This window comes from Lissotriton helveticus, chromosome 5_1 (assembly GCF_964261635.1).
Source record: "Lissotriton helveticus chromosome 5_1, aLisHel1.1, whole genome shotgun sequence".
NCBI lineage: Eukaryota > Metazoa > Chordata > Amphibia > Caudata > Salamandridae > Lissotriton > Lissotriton helveticus.
Genome location: NC_136065.1, coordinates 1,223,600,447 through 1,223,619,228, shown reverse-complemented (window position 1 = coordinate 1,223,619,228; position 18,782 = coordinate 1,223,600,447). Strand labels below are relative to the sequence as shown.

Below are 18,782 nucleotides of genomic sequence, written 5' to 3'. Positions count from 1 at the left end.
TACTTCATGTCATGATGTCGTACTTTAGCTTCATCATTATAAAAATATACTATGCATTATTGGTGAGTGCAACGAACAATTTCACAAGAGCAGCAGCACAAAGCTTCAGCACGTTAATACAAATGTGCGCCATCTTGTGGCTGTTACGCATGCGCACCCTTTCCCTCCAAAACTATCTCTAAGTGTAGTCACGTGAGTGTGACTGACGCATGCGCAGAAGAGGAAAGTCAAGCAGCGGCCATTTTTTAAAACACAGATTAATCGTATTAGTAAAACACATAGGCAAGCTTCTCTATTATATATATGTATCGAAAATAAAAGATATTAGTAAAACATACAATTCGTTACGAGGTTACAATGGTTTCGAGGTTCATGAATCGAGCAAGTAGCGATGCGAAATCTTGCTCTATCACAGCTTTAACCAATAGTTCTTGTTTCTAACTTGAATATACTACGTCAGCCTATAAATTGCTTGGTCTCTCTGTATGATTGCCATCTAATGACAGATTCGTTTTGCCTGACCCATCCAGACTTTTCTTTCTTTCTCTTTACTGCGTCCCCCATATAGACTAAATGTTTACAGTTACTCTCTTATTACCGCTCTTACCCTTTCTGTTTTGAACTTACTGTTATGTCTCCACCTTCTCCACCTCGGGAGTAATCCATGCAGCTGCCGTCCTTTCGGTAACTGCACACTATATGCAGCAAATCAAATCACACACTAACATATCATAAATAGGGCTCCCGGTTTATGGTATTTATTTTTTTGACATTTCCGTCTGTATTTATCCATATTTATTTTTTGCTAATTTTTTCTGTAATTATCCATATTTATTTTGGGTTTTGTGGCAAAATGAAGCTGAAAGTAGTATTTTTCTATGTTTATTTAACCAATAAATATGCACTCCTGCTTGAATGCCTGTCAGATTTTAGTGACATGACCTCCTGCAGAAGATAAATCAATGCACTTAAATTAAAATATGCACATTTCAGTATCAACATTGTGCATATCTACTGGTGTTACAGCGTCTATATTAAAAGTCCTTTCTTTTTTAACCCCCTCACCTGTCAATTCACACAGCTATTGGCCTGGCAGACAGTATTTAGAATTACTCAAAAAGCAACCCAATTTCGGTTTTTATCCACATTTAAAAATAAATACAGACAAGAAAATAAATGTTTTCTGTCTGTATTTTTCTGTCAAAATCAGTAAAAACTGAAAACAGGGAGCCTTAATCATAAAGTTACTGCTTACCCTCACTCCTTCTTTAATCTCTTATTATAATATCAAGTTCCTTCCAGTGAGATATTCAACCTTGAACTGTGCTTCTGTTTATGCCCCCACTTCTTCATTTCAACTCTACTGCTGTAGTGTTGCATATATACTACTGCAATTAATGCAAACTTCCTCCCATGAATGTGTGGGAAGCTCTTCATGGCATATTTGAGCAAAATATGGGTTACTGGGCATCCCACCTGCAGTTTGGAATGTGCCACTTAACCAAATTGCATGCTATATTCTGATGTTTTTCTACTGGGGAATAAGACCATCATTCCTATGCCATGGTGCATGCATGGCCTTTCAAATGGAAATCTGGATCTGCCTTTTATTCACACATGCTGTGCCCACTACCACTAGCAGAGCTTCATGCTCCCTATGAGGTACACCATGTCCCTGGTTGGCCAACAAAGTATGATCTGACCCTCACTACAACACCACAAGCCTAGCCCCTATAATGCAACTCCTTATTATCATCCTTTCCTCCGAAGGGAAACTAGGTGTCTTCTGATGCACATCACAGGTCACACCTCCTCGCACCAGCATTACCAGTACTAAACCCTTTTTAGAACACTGCAGTGCACATGCACTGGAGAGAAATGCTGTTGAGCAAACACTCACTATACTAGTTTCAGAGGGGTGTCATTAGACAAATTAAACGGTTACCATGGCAATATTTAGGTTTAACTTGTGACTTGCAGGTCACAAGACTGAAGCAAAAGCTAATAAATAACACAGCAAGAAAGAAGATGCTGCACTACAGCTGTGGGGTGGAGGAAAGAGGTGGCAATGGAAAAAAACATGGGTAGCGAAAGATAAGTTGAAAGAAATTGGACTGTTATTTGGGGCGGGTGGCTAATCACCTCAAGGAACAATCACAAGCCTTGTCCGCTGAACCCTCAAGGCAGGGCCGGCCTAAGGCATGTGCAAGCTGTGCACCTGCACAGGGCCGCCAAACCCCAGGGGCCGCCACGCCAATATATATCCTTAGATACATATTTGCGTGGCGGCCCCTGGCAGGGATTTGGCGGCCTCGGGCCCCCTATCTACACTCCCTGCTCAGGGCCTCCGTGAGCCTAGAGCCGGCCCTGCTCAAGGTCACTAAATTAACCTTAACTCAAACCCTGGTTGCTATGCCACAGAGCAGACATGCTTAAGTTACGGCACTATTTAAAGTATTTATGTAGTACCAAAACAGTAATAAAGTCTAAGCGCAATTCAATAAAAATTCCAAATGTGAAAAAATAGAGTTATATTTAATATACGAAATGACAAAAAAAACAATAAGGAGAACCGGAAATATGATTTTTTAAAGTTTTAAGCAGGAATAGCCGCAAAAAGCATAAAGTGACAATGATAGTTGATGGTCATGGTAGACTGGGACATAGCGCTGACTGCAGTGGAGCATGGGTCGGATGCACCAATCAGGTTCATCTTCGTCAAAGATTTTGGATTGTGACTTAAGTCCTTTAAGTCCCAATCCGTCACAGGAGTACACTTCTAGGCTCCCCATGACCTCAGAAGGGGCACTTAGAGGCTCACACAGTGGCAGTTAGAGGCCAACAGTAGGGTACTTTCCAGGTCCAGTATCACTTGTCTGATAGGCTGTTGCAGGAAAAGCCCTCTTATAGCTTGTTATGTCCATGTAGCTTTAGTAGTTAGCCTTTTTGACCCTCTGTGTCTACTTCTTTGTCCTGGCTACAAAAGGGAGAGCAATTCTACTCTTCTAGCCTCTTCTCAGGTCTAAGACAGCAGAATCAGTCCTCTTCTGACGTTCAACAGGTCCACGAGTGTTCTGAAGTGAGTGCCTGTAGATGCCACATTTATGCCTGCCATGAGCTAGTAGTGGGTGGGATTGACTCATGGCATGCCCTAACCAACAGGTAAACGTTTCTGGGGCCAACTCTACCCACTTTGGGCATTTTCAAGATGGCGGATGTCTTCGGCCATGCTCAACATGTGGTCTGGGGGCTGGAAGAGTGTGCTGGAAGTGTGCTATGGTACTCGTGGTGCCGTCCCACATCTAACACTAATATCCTGTTTGGGGCATCCACTGTACCCACATTAAACCCAGAAACATGAGTCTGCTAGAACAAAGTAGGGTTTCCAGCAATCAGACAATCAATACACTAAAACGGTTTGGCATCCCAATTCCCTTCTTTTCAAGGGTGCCCCAAGGGTTATATGTAAAATCCCACAAGTTGAAGCCTGGTAGGACAAAGCAGGTCCCTCAGCAACCAGACCATGGATGCACAATAATTGTGTTTACATTCTGTTTACCTTCTTTTTAGTGATGCCCAGGGTTGCATGTAAAAACTCAGAGGCACATGACTGGTAGGACAAAGCAGGTTCCTCAGAGATCAAGCAATGGATACACAATAATTGTTTTGTTTTCTTGTTTCCCTTCCTTTCATGTGCAGCCTCATTGTTATATGCAAAACTCAGCATACTTGTCAAGCAGGATATGACATTCAAGCAGGGTTTAACACTGTAATGTCATAAATGCCAAGAATTATGCTCACAGACCCACCCTGCATAGTCTGTCTGCTTCAGAGGAGTCATCTCTGCCCATTTAGGTGAGCCTTTTGGTTGCTTCTGGGAGGCACCTCACACTTTTTCACACTCCTTCAGATGCTAGTTACTGGCTGGCAGAAGTGGGAGAGCAAATTGAAATTTATTCTCCAGGAATTACAGGCAGGGAAAAGGTAACTTTCTAAAAAGTTACCTTCCCTTAATATTTATTTAAAACCCTACTACCATCACTGAATTTTATTTTTAATAACAATTAAACATAGTTGTTTAATTACTTTTCTAGCTAATCACATTCATGACATACAGTATTAGCATTCTAACCTTGGTTTCTACATAGGACAGTTAGGCCTCTCATAGTGAAAAATAGCTTTTGGGTGCGAGTAACTCTAAGGACATTACATTTGTACATGTCTTAACATTTCTGCATGTCCTACTTTTAAAAACCATGCACTCTAACTTGTGGGCACAAAGGCCTATATAGGGGAAACGTATTCATCCTTAAAAGGGAGGTATAAATCTGTCAAAAAGGTTAATTTTAACAAATTGAATTCCAGTTATTACACTGATAACAGAACATAACAAGCACACGTTCACTCAAGGGCATCTTGGTGCTGAATAACAGATGTTTATTGTTACCAACCTCAGTGGTACTCATTTTATTGACCGTAGAAGGATGAAAGGCTGAGTGGACCTGCCGGGATTTAAACATGTGATCATGAGGTCGAAAACAGGCCCCTACAGTAGACCCATTAGTCCACTATGCCACCAGACCCAATTACCGTCCGGATACCTTGCACTATCACTACAGTGGATGGCTCAATAGGTGCTGCATGTTACTAGTGACATTTAACTTGCTGACCCCAGTACATGTTGTACCGTATACTATATGTAAGCTAAATATGCCATTTAGGAACATGCCAATACGACTGTTTAAAGTGGAAGCACAGGCACTTTACCACTGTTAGCAGGGTTAAAGTGCACAGAGTTTCTAAAGCTGGCAAAAATAAAGGGTCCAGCAAAAGGCGAAAAATACTGGGTGGCCACTCAGAAAGGAAATTTTCCAACAGAAGTGATAAAAATGCAAATAAAATAAATGAGAGGCAAATGCAATGAGTGTGCAAGAAAGGAAAATGCAAAGAAGAAAAAAGAAAGCAGGGTAAAAAGACATCTGGAAGGAATAAAACAATAGAAAGAAAGAATAGAAATGTATAAAAGTGAAGGGATAATGCAAGAAAGTAAGGAGGACGAAAAACTTGTTTGGGGGGACATTTCAAGCGTGCCTTCATAGAAAAGGTTTGGATCACATGCTACTCTCACTCATAAAGAGCAATATGATTTAAAGTGTTGTGATTTTTATTTTATGGCTATTCCCTTGATGTTATGTTGAAATACTATTTCACATCCTGCAAAAAACATACCCAGACAAGTGCCCTGTGAAAAGGTAACCTGCCACTATGAGGCCCACACTCAGCATTGCTTTAGCTCTAGGACCTTTGTGACTCCAGAATTCTCAGTGACATCAGGTTGGTTACACCCTTGTCTTCCCACCACTTTCTCCACAGTGAATTGTCTGTTGCGATTACCTTGTGCTTGCCACCTATCCGTGGACTCACCTCTCTTTTCATATCAGCTGACAGCTCCTGCGGCACGTCAGGAGTACTCTATTAGGCTCATAGTTCAACATTGTGGCAACAGACAATACCATTGACTCACTGTAGCTGTCTAGAGAACATTCTTGGAAGCTGCAGAGAGGAGATTGTGGATTTAGTGACAGAAAACTCATAAATCGAAAGCAAGAGAAAGGAAGAGGAGGGCCTGGGCGTGGACATGCAATGAGAAAATAACTTTTAGTGTGTGCAATCTGATGCCACAGACTACAGTGAGAGTAAGCTTGCCAGGGCTTAATTTGAGCCAGAGGTTTCCGGAGCTCGGCACCAGCACCTAATTGTCAATACAAGCACTTATGGCCGTCTGCCACATGGTGGCACTGTTTGTCTAATTTAGAGATGAGCACGACTTAATACAATACATATTAGCAATTAGTAATACCTTCTGGCCAAGCCATTTTATAGCTTTTTAGGGGGTGGTAGTGGTGGTGGGGGTTATAGGCGAATGATGGTTAGTAGTTATGTTGGTACTGTCATTGGCAGCGCCGGCACAGGCAATGGGTGCTGCAAGCTGCAGATGCCTCCTGAAGAGGGCCCTGCCAGTTATTGTTTTAAAATTTTAGCACTGCTGGCTCAGGCCCTAGCTGGCAGTCTGAAACTGCAAACTCCAGACCTCTGACCGCAGCAGTCATTAAGGCTCTGCCAACCCACTGAAGGGTGACAGAGAGCTCCTAAACTGAAGCAAATGGAAGGAGGAGAAGTGGATGGGTATCCGTGTAGAAAAAGGAAAAGCCTTTTAGTGTGAGCCAGGTGCTATCAGTGAGAGTGAGCTGGCTCAGGCCCTGGCTAGCAGATGTAAGTACTGTACCCGTCTTTTGCATACACAGTGCTCCGAATCTACATTCAGCTTTTAATCTAAATGTATACGTAATGTTTGTTTAATTTAAAGCAGTATTACTAACATCACATACGAAGCCAAAGGAGATACTTAGAAGTTCTATTTCCTATGACCTGACAAAGCTGCATTTTTAGCATTATCAAGAATTCAGTGTATTGAAACACCATAAGTAAAACAGAAAAAACTTTAGAGGGGGCACAGTGGTGTACACATTTGGACATTGTATGTAGTTGTTTACTGATACTCATGGCTAACACTTTTCCAGCTTTGGTGTTGCTTTGCTCGTGCTACATGGGTTCTGTAAGGTCCTCCATGTTTCCTTAGTCATATTTTGGTATGTGGGCTAATATTGGAAATTAGAGGAAACAGTGGCGGTTATGAGTGCAGACAGATATTTGAAGTACATTCTTTCACAATCCTGGAGACTTCGTGAGAGAAGAGGACTTATTCAGTGGACCCATGCCTGGTCTTTGGATGCTCAAGTGAACTGTCTCTCTGCTTCACAGGCATTGGCCTGCAGGTGAGCTCCCTGCACTTCTGTGAAGTGGGTGAAGTGAGATCATATAAGAAGCAGGAAAGACTGAGAGGCTACCGAGTGCTGAGTGCTAAAAACCTATTTTAGTTTATCCTCGCTGAAGGGTGTAGCTATCATTAGTGTCGCAGATGCAGTGGCACTGGAGCCAAACGGGCTTCAGGGGCCAACTATATTCCATCTATCACTGTAATTTATTATCCAGCCCGTTGCTAGGGTGCCCGTTCGTTATACTTACCTGCATTGTGGACCAAAATTCCCTTGCCACACCACTTTCTGAGCTTCTGCACCATAACTTTTGTGTGTTGTTTTTGAAGTTTGTGGACGATGTATAGTGATCATGATTTTTCCTCTCGCTCTCTCTTTCGGGTCAACCAGTATAAGTTAAAGAATAGGCTCCCAGGTCCCAGAATGCAAGAAGGACAATTATGTAATCAACCAGATATAGGTTATTGACCGTATATATTTACTTATGGAGTATTACATCTGTTTTAAGGCTATTTCTGGGCTATAAAATTGCACTAGCGACATTTTGATTTTAATAACGCGTGTGTGTGTGTGTGTACATGTGTATATATATATATATATATATATATATATATATATATATATATATATATAATATATTTTTTTTCTTTCTTACACAACGAACACCTCTTCTGGTTCACAGATGAAAGGCACACACAAAGTTTTGTCATAGCAAAAATGCTTTATTTGGTGCTTAGCCTCACCCCCCCCCCTTCGACAGACGCGTTTCGCCTCGCGGCTTTTTCAATGTCGTTTTGTAAGTGTAAAGTGCAACCATTTAAACTCTTCACACGTCATAGTTTGTTATAGACATAGAAGATGGACTTTCCATCAAGCTTAGTGCTGTACTTTTCTATTGCGGCCATCTTACAGTGTGGTAAACATGGTTCACAACAATAAAATATTTCATTATAAAGTGCAAGTGCGATAAGTTCTATTATAAAAAAATAATAATTAATGAAAAGATAAACGAAAAAATGAAAAAAAGAGGTAAATTCAATACAAAACCTTTTTGCATAAAAATTCATCAAATTCAGTATATAATACCTCATTAAATAATCACATTAGGAAGATGAAATACATATAATCATTATAACTATTGATTTTTATATATAACCCAAACGTGATTTAAAAAAAATTAAAAATAAATAAAATATATATATATATATATATATATATATATATATATCCTGAACTCCGTTCCTCACGAGCCCCCGCAGTTCCCTCTGCTGGCAAGTAAACACCGGACACGGACCTCGAGGTTCTTCACAATTTATTTAGCAGAAAGAGTCACAGACGTTTCGGCTCAGCGGAGCCTTGATCACATGATTTTCTTGTTTGCATTTACGGACTTTTAGCCAGCTCTCTTCATGCATTGGTCTATAAATGTGTCACTCACAATTTTGATCCACCCGCTATAGCTTACAGCAAGTGGCATAGAGTTAGCTCACTTCAGCCATTGCATACCTCTCTGTGAGTGACAGCATTCTATTCTTGTACTATGTGCACTTACACAAAAAAGTAGTCCACCGTCGTCATGCTGAATAAAATATAGTTTTTGCACCCATAAAGCATGCATTGCCATATTAGTCCCTGGCACCGAAGGGAGCTACTCTGTATCAAATTGTACCAAATCTCAGTTATGTAAATAGGGGGCTGAGAAGGAACAGCCGGATTGCAGGGGTGTTTGGCTAATGCACCCCGAGGGCACCCCCATACCTCTGGTTACAGTGTATGGGGAGTCGAGGGCCTTTTATGCCTCCCGCCTTCCCCAATTGTTATGTTATGTTAAGCTCCATTTATAACCCTCACAGCTACTCGAAAGTGTCCCGGCGCGGATGCCAAATGGTGAACAAGGAGAGGAAAGATGGCCTAATGAATGATTACTTAAATAGCAGAGTTTTTAACTGTTTTTAAACAGCCTAAGGCTCTCAGTATTACAAAGTCCAAAAAGCAATGCATTCCAAGCCATGGCCGCTTTAACCGACAGGGAGCTGCCGCCTAATCTGATCAGGCGATACCTAGGAACAACAGCAAGGCATTGGCCTGTAGATCGGAGCTGTCGAGGTGGTACGTAGAATGAAAAACGTCTCCTAAGATAGTGAGGCCCTGTTTAATAGAGGGCACCATGAACAAGTGTGAGAGCCTTAAACAAAACCCGCTGCTCAACCGAGAGCCAATGTAGATCACAAAGGTTCTGACTAGCGCTAGATATGCCAGGCAAACCCAGCAAGGCTCTTGGGGTTTCAATACGTAGTAAAACCTCCATGCATTGTTGGATGACATTTTTTTAAAGGAGCCAATGGAGAAGGGGCAGGTATGGACCTCCCAGGTTCAATTTAAGAGGCTGGCAGCTAAGCGGCATCTGCGAACGGTGATTTTGTCCCAACCACCCACCCACACCGAGCGGCCTAGCAGGCGTTGCAGCTGCGTGTGTAAGGGGCAAGGAGGGGCAGGTGCAGCACCATTTAACCTGCACCAGAAACTCATTAGTGTGTCCTGTAGGCCGGCAGATGGTATGGAGTTGCCAGAATGGTAGTCCTTGGGATGCCTCACAGCATGGATACTGAGGGGCAACTTAAGAGCTTAAGGGGACAGTTGCAGAGCAGACATGGCACTTGCAGCCTGGGCACATCCTGAGAAGGCTGGGGATGCCACACATCGGTAGCAAGAGAAGCTTAGAAACTGTGTCTCACATCGGAATAGGCTTTCACACATAGAGCACGGACATATAAAGTGTACTGCTCATAAAACTGCTGCCTTATATCACCACCCAGCCGTTGGTTCATTATTCAGGAGTGATGGAAGGAGGGTGGCCAGAAGCCAGAGGGCAGGGGGCAGTGGCTGCAGAGAGGACGCGCTGCTGCGAATGAAGCGTGCAGCACATTTGTGCAATTCTTAAGCGAGAATCGCGACTAATTTTAAAAGCGCCCGTTTTTGGTCAATTTTATTTCTATTTGTGTTTTATTGTATCCCCTGATTTTAAAATCCATCTACTTGCACTTTAAATGGTAATAACCACCGCCCTTGGCGGGTCCTTGCTCTTCCTTCGTGGTCCTCGGGACGTCGACTTTGGCGGCCATCTTGGGGGTGAGTGGGACGCCTCCCCTTACACGGTCTAGTCGTCACAAGGACGCTAGACCTCCTACAAAGGGCGGCCATGCTAACGCGCAGCGGGCAAGCGCAGCGGGTCCGGCGTCAGTCCGCCGGAGTTACGCCAGAGTTCAGCCCGTCTGTGCCCGTCCGGGCCCAGACGGGCTTAGGGCCAGACACGCTGGCTCTGCGTCGTAGGGTCAGGATCACGTATACTAGACATGACTTACTATCACTACGCCCGGTGGATGAACCCTGTAAGGTTACCCACATAAGTGAGTCTCCTTATGTAGCGTGTAAGTACTGCATGAAGGAGCAGGGAGTTGGGAGAAAGAAGGTTCTACATTCAGCTTTGCTGAATTGTAGATCCCTGCCCAGCCACTCAATTGAAATTAACTGCCTTATACTTGACCATGGCTTGGATGTCTTGTTTTTAACTGAAACCTGGATCACATCCACTTCTGGCCCAGATATGGTGCAGGCACTCCCCCCTGGCTATCTTATTTATCATCTAGATAGACCGGTGGGGAGAGGAGGTGGTATTGGGATAATCTATAGGGACACACTGGTCTGTAGAGCCCAGGATGGGGGGGTACGTGAGTGTGAGAGCTGCTACTTCTCACTATGTATATCAGCCACGTCCTCCATGTCAGGTCTTTTGGTATATCGTCGACCGGGAGGCGCAGGTAGCTTTCCCTGCTCATTGGTGGAAACGGTTACGTCCTTGGCGTCATCGACAACTAATTTCCTCCTACTAGGAGATTTTAACCTGCATTTCGATGACCCTGAGGATACACTTGCTGGTGACCTGCAGGGCGACCTGAAAGCTTTGGATTTTAATCTAATTAATTCAGGGGCGACGCACTGTAAGGGCCATTTATTGGATCCGGTCTTCTCTAATATGGACCGGACTGAGTCCCTGACCCCTTTGGCTCTACCATGGTCGGATCATTTTCTGGTCCCTTTTAACTGGCAGTAGGAAGCAAAGGAGGGGGTGATTCCCAAAGTTTTTTCGGTTGACAGAGCCTGGTCCAGGCTACCACTGGAGCGCTGGACTACTTATTTAAATGCCACATGCCCGCGCCCGGTGGAGGACCCTGTAATCGCCGATGAGAACTTGAACAAGTGGCTAATTAGCTCCTTGGATGTTATTCTCCCAAAAAAGAGAATGCCAAAGAGGGAGAAGAGAGCGGGCTCTGCCCCTTGGTACACCCAGGCATTAAGAGTCCTCAGGAAAGATTGTAAAAAGCTAGAGAGGATTTGGAGGAGGGACTGGGGAGAAGCACACCGGACTGAATACCGTACTGCTATTAGAGGGTATAAAGGTGCCCTACGGGAGGCAAAAGCCAAGTATTATGATGAGAGAATTAGCAATGCAGCCAGCTCCTCGCGAGAGTCCTTTAAGATTTTTAGAAACCTCTTGAAAATCCCAGAACCATCACTGAGCCATGAGAAGCCCCTGAAGAAATGTGAGGAATTGGCCAACTATTTCCACATGAAAGTGGAAAATATCATAAGTTCTTTACCTCAGCCTGTTTTGGCTGTTCATATAGGCGAATATGGAGGGGAGGTACAGAAAAAGCTGGATGTTTTTGGTCCAGTGTCCATCGAGGAAGTCAGTTTGGCTCTAGGGTCCATAAAAAGTGGCTCACCCAGGGACCCCGTCCCGATGAGATACTTGAAGCAGATAGTAGCTACTATCGTCACACCAGTGACAGATCTTATCAATGCCTCCCTAGCGCAGGGAGTAGTTCCCGTGAGCTGGGAAAAGGCGGTCGTAAAGGCACTGTTGAAAAAACCTGGTCTCGATCCATCAGACCTGGCCAATTTTAGACCGATCTCCCTGCTGCCGGGGGTTGGTAAGATTGCGGAGAGACTGGTGAATAAACGACTCTCACTATTCCTGGAATCCAATAATCTGTTGCGGATTTCCCAAACGGGTTTCAGGCCGGGCCAAGGCACAGACACTGCCCTTCTGGCAGTCGTTGAAGAGACTAGGCGCATTTTGGATTCAGGAGGATCAGTGGCAGTGATCCTCCTGGACCTTAGTGCAGCTTTTGACACCGTTAACCACCAGGTGCTGCTCCAACGACTGTCAGAGGCTGGCCTAACTGGAATGGCCTTAAAGTGGCTCAGTTCGTTTTTGTGTCAACGAACCTATCAAGTATGGGAAGAGAATGCACAATCCGCCTCCATCCCCCTTCAGTGTGGTGTGCCTCAGGGCTCCTCCCTGAGCCCCACATTGTTTAACATCTACATGGCCCCACTGGAGGAGGTGGTGGCCCCGCTGGGCATTAAAATCATCAGCTATGCTGATGACACCCAGTTGGTAGTAGCCCTTTCCCAACTGGTGGACTGCTCAGAGGTGTTGCACTCTTGTCTGTCCAGGGTGCACACCTGGATGGTCAACTCAGCATTAAAATTGAACGGCTCTAAGACAGAGCTGATGCTGTTGGGACAAACGGGACCTTCCTTGCCGATGGGCAGCTGGCCGAGTTGCTTGGGCGATCCTCCCAGCCCAAAAAAGGAGATCAAAAGCCTGGGCGTGTGGCTTGAACAAGAACTATCGTTCAAGACCCACGCAAAGAAAACAGCTGGAGTCTGTTTTGCACTACTCCGATCTGCTCGGAAGATTTTACCTCTCCTTCCCCCATTGTCCAGGAAACTTCTCATTCAGGGGCTAATTGTCTCTAGGTTGGATTACGGTAATGCGCTCTTCCTGGGTGCACCGGAAGCCACGCTTAATAAATTACAACAAGCGCAGAATGCAGCAGCCAGGCTGCTGATGAATATCCCCAGGAGACAATCTGCAAAACCGGCTCTGAAAGCATTACCTTGGCTCCCGATAAGGGAGAGGATAACATTCAAATCTCTCTGTACGGCACATAAAATCCTGCATGGGAAGGGCCCTCCCATTCTGGGTAATATGGTGATGCCCTACAAAGCGACTAGAGCTTTACGCTCTGACCATAAAGCTTTGCTACAAGTGCCGAGAGTGAAAAGAGCCAGAATGGGGGGGAGAAGATTTTCGGTGAACGTTGCTAAGTGCTGGAATGAACTTCCCCTGAACCTACGAACAGAATCAGGTACCCTCCGGTTTCGAAAACTGCTTAAAACTCATCTATTTCCGGTATGATGTATCTTATTATAGGCTCCTGCTCTATCTTTCTTCTTTTGTTTCTGTCTGTGTCATCCTTTGCCTGCCATCTCCCTGAGGTATGAACAAGCGCCGGGATGTCTAAGGGTAACCGCGCGCTATACAAGATTCCAAAATAAATAAAAAATAAATAGCCCGGCAGGGGCACCCTTGCCCTTACAACCCCAAGTGACCGCCAGCACAAGTAAGAACAGTGGGTGGGGGCGGAGGTGGGAAGTCAACAGATAACAGAATAGGTAAAATAAAATAAATAAATAAAACCACTTACCTTGCGCTCGCTGCATCGCCGAGTGCAAGTAAAAGGTTGTATTTATTAGGTCGAGCCTGACAATGCGCTTGCGCATTGAGCTTGCGAGAGATATTGGGGCTTAACCAGAGCTTAACCATCGGGCGATTAGATGCTGTGCCCGTGAAAAGCAAGACTCAATGCGCAAGCGCATTGACCTAAAAAGCGCGTGCATATGAAAGCCAGCCATCTGTTGCTTCCCCAGCGTTGTGCCGCCAGCAGCTTCACTTGAAAGGGATCCGCTCCGCCCCCTGCTGCATCAAAGGCTTTCATTTCACTTTTCACGGCCGCCAGGCCGTGTCGCATTTCTCCTCTCCACAGCAATGCCAAGAGCTTGTCTCCCTTCTAACGTACCGGCTTGTATTTTCATCTGCCCTTGTTTCCCATGCCCTCGGAAGGTGCCTGGTTCTTTTTCTCTCCCAGACTTTCAAGGCGCTTCGGAGTCATTAATCAACATGCTGTAATCAGCATGGAAATAAACTAAAAGGTGACATGTAATTGCAAACCGAATTCGGGACCTGTGAAACAACCCGTCATCTTATCACAATTACACTTTTACGCGCCTATCTCTCTCTCACGTCAACACACTTCCAGGCACCATGCCCCAGGACAAGATAAAAGCAACTCACTAGTTGCTCGCAAGCAATACCAAAGCTCTACCATTTATTGATTCACAAAAAAATACAACACTCATCCAGTTATGCACTCTTCCTAGCATACTACCAGTCGATAGTGCGCTCGGGACCCCACAATTGGGTATAAAGCGCTATGTAAATACGATAATGCAATCCTATACATGCATGCTGCCCGTGTAACTGGTACATTACCTGTCTACTTACAGGGTCAGTCACATGATGAAAAAATTACAACATTAGGCAGAAAGGAATAATGACATCTCATTTACTCAGAATAAAAAAAATACAATTCGAAAAATCCTATTGGAATAGTTCTTGACTAGGGAATTTATCCTTTTTAAAGTGATCAGGTAAAGTGTTGCTAATATTTCCTCCCTCTTAAAAAGCCAACAAACAATGTAATTTCACACATGAATAAATCATTGCCAAACACTAATGCTGCACAATACAAATGCGGGTAAACGCATTTCAGAAAAAAATATATATTGGTTTTATATGCAGCATCTGTCTATGTCTGCAGTTTATCTACGCCAGAGAGCATTCATTTCCGGTTCTCTGGCGCCAGCTGGTGGTAGGAACAAGACCTGCGGCCAGTTCAATTTAGAACAAGCATTTGCAATGCAATAGGTCTCGCGTAGTTTTGAGCTATTGGTACTGTAAATGACAATGCCTTTTATTTATGTGTTTGTTTGTAAAACATAAATAAAAGGTATTGTCATTTACAATGCCAATAGCTCAAACTCGCGTAAATTCGAGACCTATTGCATTGAAAATGCTTGTTTTTTTATTTAATTTCACCTATTGCGTCGTCAGTCACCTTCACCCTGCCCCATCCCATTGCTCTAACCTGTGCTGGCCGCCACTGTTGATCCATGCCGAGATCCTCCTTCTAGGCAGGCTAATACCCCCCCAACTTTGTAATTAGACCACTTGCTTCCTGTTCCGTAGGCACCCGACTCCGCTGTTGATGCGCTTTTACCGTGCCTGGCCTCCGTAACCCACCTCTCTGTGCCTACTCCGACCCCCCACCTGTTGGCCACCCAAGCCCATTGCTTGTGGCAAGCACTGCAACTCTTGCCCTCCACCACTCCTGGATGTGCTCTTTCCCACACCTTGTTTCACTACTGCTGCCAAATGACTCTACGCAGGGGGCACTCCTCAATGCGCGCTGCTGCGAGGCCCACCAGGTGGTACCTGGGCTAAGCCGGGGGTGCAGCCGCTCCCTGCCGCTCAGCTCAGATGTAGAACACCCTTCACCCAAGAGTACCCGGACCCCACCTACTTTCATGCGCTGTTACTTTTGCCTCCTAGCCTCCCCGGACTGCAAGCATCCTCATCTCCGTGTGTCCCACCAGGGATCTCTATCTATCCCAAAGGTGACCATCTGCCTCACCCGAGAAAACTACCTCTGCCCTTTCCAGGATTGCACCCTGTATAGCGCCCCTTCACCCCCCACACACCTATCCGATGGCACTGTGATCTGTGCTGTGCCCTCCCTGTGTGCCCTTACTACTAGAGGGCCATCAGCGAACCCTGCAGCTGCCCGGACATCTATCCTTCTACCTGTCTTTGGTACTCTTTTGTAACATGCACACGTCACTTTTCTCTTGTAACACACTGTTTGCTACCTCTTATATTTTGTTTGCTTTAGATACTTGCACAAGTGCCACCATTGCCTACGTAACGTTTGTTGTTGTGCTTTAGTGTCTGACATTTATTGCAGTATTATACCTCTACTTGTACTTTGTACGCTTTTGTAACTTGCACACGTCACTTTTTCCTCCTGTAATGTACCTTTGCTACCTCTTGTATTTTGTTTGCTCACAATTGTCACTTTTGCCTCATGTAACTTAACGTTTGCTTTTGTAATTTGTTCACTTGTGTAATTTTCTCCTCATGTATCATTTCTGTTCCTATTGTGAAGCGCTCTGACACCTTCGGGTAAAGTCTACGCTATATAAAAACGTATAAAATAAATAAAATTAAAAAAACAGGCATGGACCTGGGAAAGTTGGCAGGGCAGTTTACATAATTTGAAGTGAAACAAGCCAACAGGGGAAGTGAGTTGACTTACCAATGTTGCACCCTGCAGTGGTGAAAAAAATGTGAATGACACAAAAAGAACAATAGATTAAGAGGACTGGGTGAAATCCCATAAAAGTAAATTTATCATACAAATGCTTTTGCTAAAATCAAATGGTCGTAATTACATCATTAAAAAAGGTTTCGACTAAAGCTAGACCTAAACAAATATAAAATCAAGAGTTCTAGGTTATCGCTTGACTTAAAAAATATGTGCAGGCTTTCATCTACAGCTACATTTCTAGGTAGGGGCATAGTCTAGTTTTTCCAAGGATGTGGTCACCTGAGAACAGGCACAGTATACATAGTCTGTTTTCTATGTCTATAAATACATTATCGCTGTTTCGTGAACCGGTCGCAGCAATAGCCTCATCTCGTGAAAGTCTGGCGGCCATGTCAGAATGGTGTATGCGTTCAATGACTCGTTGAATGCACACACTATTCTGACAAGGCCGCCAGCCAGCACTCAGAACCCACACATAGGTCAATAACGAGAAGAAAGGCTTCCTATGTGTTGCGCACGATAAACAATACAAAACGTACCTATGCATTGTATTGGAAATTCTAACCCAGGGTGGCTGCCGCCACGACGCTAATACTAATACTGTCGGGAATGTGAATTTTGACCGTGCTCCAGCCAGCTGAGGTCAATAGCTAGAAGGGAAGACTGACTTTTCTAGATGAGTTTAGTGTAATCAGTGAATGCCCGCAAGCGATTTGGTAGCCGGGTTTCTCGCACATGCGCAGAAAGTGTTAGCCCCCATTGGGTGTAGAAGCTACAGCTGAGAGACACCGCCCGTCTGTCATGGCCGGGCAAGGGGGCTCGGGCCCCAGTATCCTGGAATACTTCGGGGGAGAGGATGGCTACCGTTGTGGATACTGCAGATGCGAGACCGGGAACATGTCCCACGGTAATAGGAGGGAAGAGATAGAGTGGGTATTGGGATGCTTTCTTATACCAACTAGGAACTGGCACATGAAAAAGTAAAGCGAAATCGACCCTTCTTGGAGCAGAGGTACACCTACTATAGAGAATGATCCACCCCCACTTACAAGTCACTTTGAAACTTCCCACCCCTTGCCATTTTTTACAAGTTCCGCTTGTAGTAACACATTGATATTTTGTTTTTAACACTCGCTCCGAAGTAAGCTGTGCATGTTAAAAACCCAGTGACACCAAAACCTTTGCCCCGCCCTACAAATGTATCAATATCGTACCCCACCCCCACGATTATTTGATAGTCCAATCATGCCCGCTTTTTAGTAATCTTGTTGGCCCCACATAAGACTGGTAAACTTTTATCGTTTGTTCTACAGGTGAGCTATCACCTGTTCTCCTCTGCAGCAGTGCTTAATTTGAGTCGGTAGTTGCAGGTGGGATTCACTGGCACTTATTTTTGGGCCCTGGGACTTAGTTTTCATTATCAGACTTTAATCTAGCGTAAGAGAAAGATAGAAACGGGGGATGAGAAAACTGTGACAACGACAGAAAGTAGCTGTTAACAAGAACCTACAAGAGTTAGATAAAGGCACAGAAAGCGTAAGACCGTAGAATAAGGAGGCATAGGGTGGAATCAAGACTAACCTGCTCTGGTATTCGGCAATGTGGGAGCAGATTCTACAGCAGATAATTTTGTGCTTTGATTAAAATTAGGGAGACAAGTGCATTTTTTTCTGTATTTAATATAATGCATATATGACCACATTCTGAACGTTGTAAGAGGGAGAATTTGGAGAAAAAAGTCATGGTAATTTATTTTCTCCAACCCCTGATCCATCAATTGACCCTTTTGATGTAAAAGGCACAAACAGTTTTCGTTAGCAGAGTAGGGTTTCAGCAAACTGGAATGGTTTCGGCAATCTAGATGTTTTCGCAGTTGGTTCAAGTGCAGTTCTGCAATCTTAATTTGCACCTTCAGAATTAGTGGTAAGGAACTCTCCCATGTCCCAGTTGCACGGTATCCTGTTCTGATCTAATCGGGCAATTCCATTACAGGATTATTAACAGAGTTTTATTAAATCACTTGTATTGCACATGTTGTGTTATGTGGACTCTTATGCGGCATGTGTGACTTTTAGTGAGTAATAGTTTAGTGGCGTGGCGACCTTTCTTATCGGTGGTTTCACATTTTTTTGTGCATTAATCATGTTGAAGTTGAAACCTGCATTGCATTGTAAGGGTTTCACACGAAATGCTGAATATGTTTTAAATTGTGTGTATTAAAAGTTTGTGTTTTCATTTTTGGGTTATCAGATTCAAAGTAATCCACGATTTCATGATAAAAATATTTAAGTTGATTATCTAATGAAGGCGTGCATCGAGATCTCCAAGGTTTTTCTTTTATGTCCTAAATGGTCTAGTTGCATTCAACTAATCATGGTTATGTTGTTCATTTCTTTGTGCACTGGAAATGGGTGCTCAGACCCAGAGGAAGATTTATTCCTGGTGGAAGATTTGTTAGTGAGACTTAAGTTGTTTAGAATTTTCCCTGTTAGTAGTGAATTGATTTCCCTTTCTCTACTCTGGTAGACAGACAACGTTTTCTTGTTTTAAAATTTGTTGCTTTGTATTTCAAGTCTCATTTTGAAATTGAATTGTGATTGGTTAATTGCAATTGGTGAACCTAGTTTGACAATGGTTGCCATTCTCAAAA

At 44.0% G+C, this 18,782-nt stretch overlaps 1 protein-coding gene across 4 annotated transcripts in view; it reads left to right on the top strand.

Moving 5' to 3' along the window:
• ATE1 (arginyltransferase 1) overlaps positions 1 to 18,782 on the top strand; it is a 489,063-nt gene that overhangs the window by 19,830 nt on the left and 450,451 nt on the right. Inside the window, exon 1 of one of the 4 annotated variants that reach the window (XM_078643939.1) lies at positions 16,805 to 17,039. The exons of 1 other annotated variant lie outside the window; for it this stretch is intronic. In XM_078643939.1, the coding sequence (XP_078500065.1) occupies positions 16,934 to 17,039 (106 nt within the window). In that variant the 5' untranslated portion in view covers positions 16,805 to 16,933. Of the gene's footprint in view, positions 1 to 16,804; positions 17,040 to 18,782 lie in introns of those variants that run through there. 2 more of the 4 variants (XM_078643940.1, XM_078643942.1) reach the window with 2 other exon arrangements.